The following is a 10,000-nucleotide window of genomic DNA, read 5'->3' on the forward strand; positions in this document are numbered from 1 at the left end:
CCTGGATACTCGTTTACTCTATTGGTTGGCTATCGTTAGAATTTACCTGGATACCCGTTTACTCTATTGGCTGGCTATCGTTGGAATTTACCTGGATACTCGTTTACTCTATTGGTTGGCTATCGTTGGAATTTACCTGGATACTCGTTTACTCTATTGGCTGGCTATCGTTGGAATTTACCTGGATACTCGTTTACTCTATTGGCTGGCTATCGTTGGAATTTACCTGGATACTCGTTTACTCTATTGGCTGGCTATCGTTGGAATTTACCTGGATACTCGTTTACTCTTTTGGTTGGCTATCGTTGGAATTTACCTGGATACTCGTTTACTCTTGGTTGGCTATCGTTAGAATTTACCTGGATACTCGTTTACTCTATTGGTTGGCTATCGTTGGAATTTACCTGGATACTCGTTTACTCTATTGGCTGGCTATCATTGGAATTTACCTGGATACTCGTTTACTCTATTGGTTGGCTATCGTTGGAATTTACCTGGATACTCGTTTACTCTATTGGCTGGCTATCGTTGGAATTTACCTGGATACTCGTTTACTCTATTGGTTGGCTATCGTTAGAATTTACCTGGATACTCGTTTACTCTATTGGCTGGCTATCGTTGGAATTTACCTGGATACTCGTTTACTCTATTGGCTGGCTATCGTTGGAATTTACCTGGATACTCGTTTACTCTATTGGCTGGCTATCGTTAGAATTTACCTGGATACTCGTTTACTCTATTGGCTGGCTATCGTTGGAATTTACCTGGATACTCGTTTACTCTATTGGCTGGCTATCGTTGGAATTTACCTGGATACTCGTTTACTCTATTGGCTGGCTATCGTTGGAATTTACCTGGATACTCGTTTACTCTATTGGCTGGCTATCGTTGGAATTTACCTGGATACTCGTTTACTCTATTGGCTGGCTATCGTTGGAATTTACCTGGATACTCGTTTACTCTATTGGTTGGCTATCATTGGAATTTACCTGGATACTCGTTTACTCTATTGGCTGGCTATCGTTGGAATTTACCTGGATACTCGTTTACTCTATTGGCTGGCTATCGTTAGAATTTACCTGGATACTCGTTTACTCTATTGGCTGGCTATCGTTGGAATTTACCTGGATACTCGTTTACTCTATTGGCTGGCTATCGTTAGAATTTACCTGGATACTCGTTTACTCTATTGGCTGGCTATCGTTGGAATTTACCTGGATACTCGTTTACTCTATTGGCTGGCTATCGTTAGAATTTACCTGGATACTCGTTTACTCTATTGGTTGGCTATCGTTGGAATTTACCTGGATACTCGTTTACTCTATTGGCTGGCTATCGTTGGAATTTACCTGGATACTCGTTTACTCTATTGGTTGGCTATCGTTGGAATTTACCTGGATACTCGTTTACTCTATTGGCTGGCTATCGTTGGAATTTACCTGGATACTCGTTTACTCTATTGGCTGGCTATCGTTGGAATTTACCTGGATACCTGTTTACTCTATTGGCTGGCTATCGTTGGAATTTACCTGGATACTTGTTTACTCTATTGGCTGGCTATCGTTGGAATTTACCTGGATACTCGTTTACTCTATTGGCTGGCTATCGTTAGAATTTACCTGGATACTCGTTTACTCTATTGGCTGGCTATCGTTGGAATTTACCTGGATACTCGTTTACTCTATTGGCTGGCTATCGTTGGAATTTACCTGGATACTCGTTTACTCTATTGGCTGGCTATCGTTGGAATTTACCTGGATACCCGTTTACTCTATTGGCTGGCTATCGTTGGAATTTACCTGGATACTCGTTTACTCTATTGGCTGGCTATCATTGGAATTTACCTGGATACTCGTTTACTCTATTGGCTGGCTATCGTTGGAATTTACCTGGATACTCGTTTACTCTATTGGCTGGCTATCGTTGGAATTTACCTGGATACTCGTTTACTCTATTGGCTGGCTATCATTGGAATTTACCTGGATACTCGTTTACTCTATTGGCTGGCTATCGTTGGAATTTACCTGGATACTCGTTTACTCTATTGGCTGGCTATCGTTGGAATTTACCTGGATACTCGTTTACTCTATTGGCTGGCTATCGTTGGAATTTACCTGGATACTCGTTTACTCTATTGGCTGGCTATCGTTGGAATTTACCTGGATACTCGTTTACTCTATTGGCTGGCTATCGTTGGAATTTACCTGGATACTCGTTTACTCTATTGGCTGGCTATCGTTGGAATTTACCTGGATACTCGTTTACTCTATTGGCTGGCTATCGTTGGAATTTACCTGGATACTCGTTTACTCTATTGGTTGGCTATCGTTAGAATTTACCTGGATACTCGTTTACTCTATTGGCTGGCTATCATTGGAATTTACCTGGATACTCGTTTACTCTATTGGCTGGCTATCGTTGGAATTTACCTGGATACTCGTTTACTCTATTGGCTGGCTATCGTTGGAATTTACCTGGATACTCGTTTACTCTATTGGCTGGCTATCGTTGGAATTTACCTGGATACTCGTTTACTCTATTGGCTGGCTATCGTTGGAATTTACCTGGATACTCGTTTACTCTATTGGCTGGCTATCGTTGGAATTTACCTGGATACTCGTTTACTCTATTGGCTGGCTATCGTTGGAATTTACCTGGATACTCGTTTACTCTATTGGCTGGCTATCGTTGGAATTTACCTGGATACTCGTTTACTCTATTGGTTGGCTATCGTTAGAATTTACCTGGATACTCGTTTACTCTATTGGCTGGCTATCATTGGAATTTACCTGGATACTCGTTTACTCTATTGGCTGGCTATCGTTGGAATTTACCTGGATACTCGTTTACTCTATTGGTTGGCTATCGTTAGAATTTACCTGGATACTCGTTTACTCTATTGGCTGGCTATCATTGGAATTTACCTGGATACTCGTTTACTCTATTGGCTGGCTATCGTTGGAATTTACCTGGATACTCGTTTACTCTATTGGCTGGCTATCGTTGGAATTTACCTGGATACTCGTTTACTCTATTGGCTGGCTATCGTTGGAATTTACCTGGATACTCGTTTACTCTATTGGCTGGCTATCGTTGGAATTTACCTGGATACTCGTTTACTCCATTTATAGCATCTTCCAAACATAGTTGCCATCTAATTCCCGAGGGGCTATAGACTACAGTAGATGAACGGGTGAGATAATGTTGCCTATAAACTTGTCGACCACAAGGCCCTAAAAGCAACCCCTCGTCCGTGTTCGTCATGTTTGCTGTCAAGGCTTTGCTGCCATGTGAATAAATGTCTGTCTACAAATAAATCAATGTGTTTAACCTGGAGATCTTTTTTTTTCTCCAAAAGTTAATATTTGACTCCTTCAATCCAGGCTACCAGTTTCAGTTGACAGTGGTGATTCGTCCCAAATGGCACCCTATATAGTGCACTACTTTTGACCAGGACTGGCACCCTATTCCCTATATAGTGCACTACTTTTGACAAGGGCCTAAGGTTAGGGTGCAGCAGACAGAGTTTATGACCAACGGTTTATAACTGTTGTTGTAAAGATCCAATGAGAGACCTGGCCAAGGAGTGAACTCTGCTCTGTGATAGGACAGGAGACAGGAATCTGCCCCAGAGTATGATGTTTAGTTGCCCACCTTTATTTATTTTACCTTTATTTAACCAGGCAAGTCAGTTAAGAACAAATTCTTATTTTCAATGACGGCCTGGGAACAGTGGGTTAACTGCCTGTTCAGGGGCAGAACGACAGATTTGTACCTTGTCAGCTCGGGGATTTGAACTTGCAACCTTCCGTGTACTAGTCCAACACTCTAACCACTAGGCTACCCTGCCACCCCTAACTAGCTCTCTCTCTCTCACTCGGTAATATCCCCAATCCTACGATAGAACAGCACTTCAGTTTTTGGCATGTCGTTAGTTCATCCTATAGACCTTTCAGTCACCTATAGGCTGGGCTGTTACATAGTGGATAGAAGCGGAAAAGTGAGGGAGAGAGAAAGGGATGGGGGGGTCATGCCAACCATAGATAGGGGAGGGGGGGTCATGCCAACCTCGCGAGCCCGCCCTCGCACACCTCTCAACGCCTACCCGGACACCGCGATAGGACAGCGCGCGAGGATGGCACAGAGAGATATGTTCGGAAGCGAGAGAGGGAGAGAGAGAGGGAGAGATTGAGGGGTTTAGGCAACGAAGAGCAGCAATAACAGGAAACACCGCGCGCAGGGCTTTCCTACGGAGTCGATGCTCGCGCTGACCAGAGCAGACCGATAAAACGGGAAGAGGAACGTCTCACAACTCTAAACAGAACCAACCGGTTCTAACAGTCTCGCGGAGAGAGAGAACAAGGGAGAGAGCAGTCTGTTTCCGTGCAGGGAGTTATCCAGTCGAGTGAGTTGTCAAAAGTAAATGATATGTTTGGTTTGTCACACTGTCCATATGTCCGTTGCTGTGACTGCACTACCAATGTGTGTGTGTGTGCGTGTCCGTCCGTCCATGTTTATGTAGCCTAACCTATTATCAACTGCGACATACGTGCATAGACAATTAATGGGTGCCCGCAGCCCGTCGCTCCACACTGTGCAAAAAACGGTTCGGATTAACGTTATTTCCACGTTAGTTCAACTCAAAATATCTATGTGATGGAGTTAAATCAACGTGGAAAACAGATTTTTGGATTTGTAAAAAGTCATCAACATTAGGGCATTTCGTATTTTTTTTCCACCAAACTTTTAACCGAAATCCAATGACATGATGACATTTGTTGATTTCACGTTGAATTCACGTTAGTTTACAACTCAACAAATGTAAATCAAAGTAAACGTTGAACTGATGTCTGTGCCCAGTCGGTCATGCGTCAGTCAGGACAGAGCGGAACCGGAGTTCTATTCTCTCACTGTGGACAGATGTTTCCAGCCGCGGCGCGGAAGCCTCAAAGACAACGAGACCTTTTAATCTAACAACAACCGTTAGGCCTACTTTTATACTCATTTATAACAAACAGAATTGAAAAAAAATATATGTCTGTCTCTCTCTCTCGCTCATTAGGCTACATCTCTCCAAATTATTTGGGTCGTTGTCAGTTTAGTCTGTCATTTGGTATTTTTTTCGGGTAATATCCTGAATTCCTGATCCCGTTTTTCATAGATGGATAATCTAAAGGTTATAGATTCGAATTGATCTAGATAATTCCAAGCGTTAAGCGCATTGCATAGACTGCCTGCCGGGATAGCTGGCCAGCACCATCTGCCCTGTATTAGCAGAGATGGAATTTGAATAATTGATATTTATCTATTTTTAGGCTGTTGGATTATATAGTTCATGTTGCAACGGAATTATAATAACCCCCTACCATGGTGACCATGGTGATTGATGTGACCTATTCTCTGTAGGGTAAAAAAAAAAAAACACAAAAAAAAGCCACACATTTAGTTGAATTAATTTATGGATTATAGCTAGACACAAATCCTATTTAAAATGACACTTTTTGTTGTTGTCTGTCTGGCCCTCGGTCCGGTATGTTAGCCTATATATGAAGTACTGTGAAGTACCTCTGTGTGTGTGAAATGTCGGTGTGTGTGTGTGTGTGTGTGTGTGTGTGTGTGTGTGTGTGTGTGTGTGTGTGTGTGTGTGTGTGTGTGTGTGTGTGTGTGTGTGTGTGTGTGTGTGTGTGTGTGTGTGTGTTTGGGTGCGTGCATGTGTGTGAAGTATCTCTGTTATCACTGTCAAGTAGGACTACTGCTTTCACACTGCTACCTGTTTCTCTCTCTGTGTGTGGGAGGGGGGGTGAGCAGGAGAGAGGAGGGGGGGGGGGGTGAGCAGGAGAGAGGGTACACAATCTGAATAAACAGAGTTTACAGCTGTCTATGAGCTGATAACATAATAGTGAGGGAAGGGGGAGGAAGAGAGGGAAAGGGGGAGGAAGAGAGGGAAAGGGGGAGGAAGAGAGGGAAAGGGGAGGAAGAGAGGGAAAGGGGGAGGAAGAGAGGGAAAGGGGGAGGAAGAGAGGGAAAGGGGGAGGAAGAGAGGGAAAGGGGAGGAAGAGAGGGAAAGGGGGGGGAAGAGAGGGAAAGGGGAGGAAGAGAGGGAAAGGGGAGGAAGAGAGGGAAAGGGAGGAAGAGAGGGAAAGGGGGGGAAGGGGGGGAAGGGGGAGGAAGAGAGGGAAAGGGGAGGAAGAGAGGGAAAGGGGAGGAAGAGAGGGAAAGGGAGGAAGTGAGGGAAAGGGGAGGAAGAGAGGGAAAGGGGAGGAAGAGAGGGAAAGGGGAGGAAGAGAGGGAAAGGGGAGGAAGAGAGGGAAAGGGGAGGAAGAGAGGGAAAGGGGAGGAAGAGAGGGAAAGGGGGAGGAAGAGAGGGAAAGGGGGGGAAGAGAGGGAAAGGGGGAGGAAGAGAGGGAAAGGGGAGGAAGAGAGGGAAAGGGGAGGAAGAGAGGGAAAGGGGAGGAAGAGAGGGAAAGGGGGAGGAAGAGAGGGAAAGGGGGAGGAAGAGAGGGAAAGGGGAGGAAGTGAGGGAAAGGGGAGGAAGAGAGGGAAAGGGGAGGAAGAGAGGGAAAGGGGAGGAAGAGAGGGAAAGGGGAGGAAGAGAGGGAAAGGGGGAGGAAGAGAGGGAAAGGGGAGGAAGAGAGGGAAAGGGGAGGAAAGGGGAGGAAGAGAGGGAAAGGGGAGGGAAAGGGGAGGAAGAGAGGGAAAGGGGGAGGAAGAGAGGGAAAGGGGAGGAAGAGAGGGAAAGGGGGAGGAAGAGAGGGAAAGGGGGAGGAAGAGAGGGGAAAGGGGAGGAAGAGAGGGAAAGGGGGAGGAAGAGAGGGAAAGGGGAGGAAGAGAGGGAAAGGGGAGGAAGAGAGGGAAAGGGGGGGAAGGGAGGGAAAGGGGAGGAAGAGAGGGAAAGGGGAGGAAGAGAGGGAAAGGGGGAGGAAGAGAGGGAAAGGGGGGGAAGAGAGGGAAAGGGGAGGAAGAGAGGGAAAGGGGGAGGAAGAGAGGGAAAGGGGAGGAAGAGAGGGAAAGGGGAGGAAGAGAGGGAAAGGGGAGGAAGAGAGGGAAAGGAGGAGGAAGAGAGGGAAGGGGGAGGAAGAGAGGGAAGGGGGAGGAAGAGAGGGAAAGGGGAGGAAGAGAGGGAAAGGGGAGGAAGAGAGGGAAAGGGGAGGAAGAGAGGGAAAGGGGGAGGAAGAGAGGGAAAGGGGAGGAAGAGAGGGAAAAGGGAGGAAGAGAGGGAAAGGGGAGGAAGAGAGGGAAAGGGGGAGGAAGAGAGGGAAAGGGGAGGAAGAGAGGGAAAGGGGGAGGAAGAGAGGGAAAGGGGAGGAAGAGAGGGAAAAGGGGAGGAAGAGAGGGAAAGGGGGAGGAAGAGAGGGAAAGGGGAGGAAGAGAGGGAAAGGGGAGGAAGAGAGGGAAAGGGGGAGGAAGAGAGGGAAAGGGGGAGGAAGAGAGGGAAACTTTCAGTTTATGGGTTTAGTGAGTATTTCAGTTTATTCGTTTAGTGAGTATTTCAGTTTATGGGTTTAGTGAGTATTTCAGTTTATGGGTTTAGTGAGTACTATGGTTTAGTGAGTATTTCAGTTCATGGGTTTAGTGAGTACTATGGGTTTAGTGAGTACTATGGGTTTAGTGATTATTTCAGTTCATGGGTTTAGTGAGTACTATGGGTTTAGTGAGTATTTCAGTTCATGGGTTTAGTGAGTACTATGGTTTAGTCAGTATTTCAGTTCATGGGTTTAGTGAGTACTATGGGTTTAGTGAGTACTATGGGTTTAGTGAGTATTTCAGTTCATGGGTTTAGTGAGTACTATGGGTTTAGTGAGTACTATGGGTTTAGTGATTATCACGGGTTTAATGAGTACTATGGGTTTAGTGAGTACTATGGTTTAGTGAGTACTATGGGTTTAGTGATTACTATGGGTTTAGTGAGTACTATGGGTTTAGTGAGTACTATGGGTTTAGTGAGTACTATGGGTTTAGTGAGTACTATGGGTTTAGTGAGTAGTATGGGTTTAGTAAGTACTATGGGTTTAGTGAGTACTATGGGTTTAGTGAGTACTATGGGTTTAGTGAGTAGTTCAGTACTATGGGTTTAGTGAGTACTATGGGTTTAGTGAGTACTATGGGTTTAGTGAGTACTTTGGGTTTAGTGAGTAGTTCAGTACTATGGGTTTAGTGAGTACTATGGGTTTAGTGAGTACTATGGGTTTAGTGAGTACTATGGGTTTAGTGAGTAGTTCAGTACTATGGGTTTAGTGAGTACTATGGGTTTAGTGAGTACTATGGGTTTAGTGAGTACTATGGGTTTAGTGAGTAGTTCAGTACTATGGGTTTAGTGAGTACTATGGGTTTAGTGAGTACTATGGGTTTAGTGAGTAGTTCAGTACTATGGGTTTAGTGAGTACTATGGGTTTAGTGAGTACTATGGGTTTAGTGAGTACTTTGGGTTTAGTGAGTAGTTCAGTACTATGGGTTTAGTGAGTACTATGGGTTTAGTGAGTACTATGGGTTTAGTGAGTACTATGGGTTTAGTGAGTAGTTCAGTACTATGGGTTTAGTGAGTACTATGGGTTTAGTGAGTACTATGGGTTTAGTGAGTACTATGGGTTTAGTGAGTAGTTCAGTACTATGGGTTTAGTGAGTACTATGGGTTTAGTGAGTACTATGGGTTTAGTGAGTACTATGGGTTTAGTGAGTAGTTCAGTACTATGGGTTTAGTGAGTACTATGGGTTTAGTGAGTACTATGGGTTTAGTGAGTAGTTCTCTGGCACGTTCAGTTTGTCACACCTGAATGTTCCATTTGAGCAACGTTCACATTTGTGAAAAAAGGCGTCAAATATATGTTGATCTCTAACCAGTTAAATCTCTCTCTGTCTCTCTCTCTGTCTCTCTCGCTCTTCTCTCTTTCTGTCTCTCTCTCTGTCATCTCTTCTCTCTTTCTCTCTCTCTCTGTCTCTCTCTCTCTCTCTCTCTCTCTCTCTCTCTCTCTCTCTCTCTCTCTCTCTCTCTCTCTCTCTCTCTCTCTAGAAAGTCATTGAGGAGGAGAAAAGAAAGAGCTATGGATTCCCCCTCGGATTTGTTTGGCCATCAGTCCTCCTTGATCTCTCCTTTCGACCCCTATCCCAACCCCTCCGACCACCCCACACCCTCAGGAGGGGGGCACGGTGCACCCAACCCCTCCTCACGACCCCCCTACCCCCTCATCCACCACCTGCTGCAGCCTGGTGGAGTCCCCATGAGGGTCGGGGGGCAATTACACCTAGACAGATATAACAGGGAAGAAGAGGAGGAAGGAGGGATGGAGAGAGAAGAGGAGGAGGAGGAGGGGATGGGTGGAGGATTGGTGGGGGTAGGGGGGAAGAGGCTCAGTGGTGCCGCCCTAGTGGCGGACTGGAGTTATGACATGCTGAGAGTGAAGAGATTAAGACTGGAGAGTCTAGTTAAAGGAGATGGAGAGATAGGCTTAGAGGAGGAGGAGGAGAGAGGGAGGAGGAGTGCGGAGAGGGGGAACAGGGAGAGAGGGAGGGAGGAGAGGAGAAAGGAGAGAGAGGAGCTGAAGGAACAGTTGGAAGAGGCGAGAGGAAGACTGAAGACCTTGCAGGCGAAAGTCTGGAAAGCATTCGGAGAGAGACCCGCTCAGGAGGAGAGGAGGAAGAGGGGCGGAAGAGAGGAGGATGGTGATGGAGGGATGGACGAAGAGGAGGAGGAGGAGGAGGAGACAGCAGAAGGGATCACTGAAGAGGAAGAAGTGGGAGAAATCGACGATCCTCCTCTTTCCTTCATCCCTCCTTCTCCCCCTTTCTACAGCGTCGCTAAACGAGACCGAAAAGCGAGGGATCACGAGAAACCAACGGGGGAAGATAAGAGGAACGTGAACGGAGGAGGTGGGGTGTTTTTGGAGGGGGTTCTGGAGAGGGCGGCAGTGTGGATGGGGTGTGGGGTGGTGAGGGGGGAGTGGGAGGGTTTTGGGGGAGGCGGAGGGAGTCAGAAGTTTGCCCAAGCTTTAAAACAGGAACTAGG

At 46.1% G+C, this 10,000-nt stretch overlaps 1 protein-coding gene across 9 annotated transcripts in view; it reads left to right on the forward strand.

Moving 5' to 3' along the window:
* The first annotated feature begins 4,098 nt into the window (after window positions 1-4,098).
* The window catches only part of prox3 (prospero homeobox 3), an 11,629-nt gene continuing 5,727 nt past the window's right edge, over window positions 4,099-10,000 (forward strand). For 8 of the 9 annotated variants that reach the window (XM_052497811.1, XM_052497810.1, XM_052497815.1 and 5 more), the window contains exons 1-2: window positions 4,100-4,405; window positions 9,008-10,000. The exon at window positions 9,008-10,000 is cut by the window's right edge and continues 814 nt beyond it. In XM_052497811.1, the coding sequence (XP_052353771.1) occupies window positions 9,039-10,000 (962 nt within the window). In that variant the 5' untranslated portion in view covers window positions 4,100-4,405; window positions 9,008-9,038. Of the gene's footprint in view, window positions 4,420-9,007 lie in introns of all 9 variants that reach the window. The other variant, XM_052497812.1, reaches the window with a different exon arrangement.

The sequence above is a fragment of the Oncorhynchus keta genome, chromosome 35 (assembly GCF_023373465.1).
Source record: "Oncorhynchus keta strain PuntledgeMale-10-30-2019 chromosome 35, Oket_V2, whole genome shotgun sequence".
NCBI classification, from domain to species: Eukaryota; Metazoa; Chordata; class Actinopteri; order Salmoniformes; family Salmonidae; genus Oncorhynchus; species Oncorhynchus keta.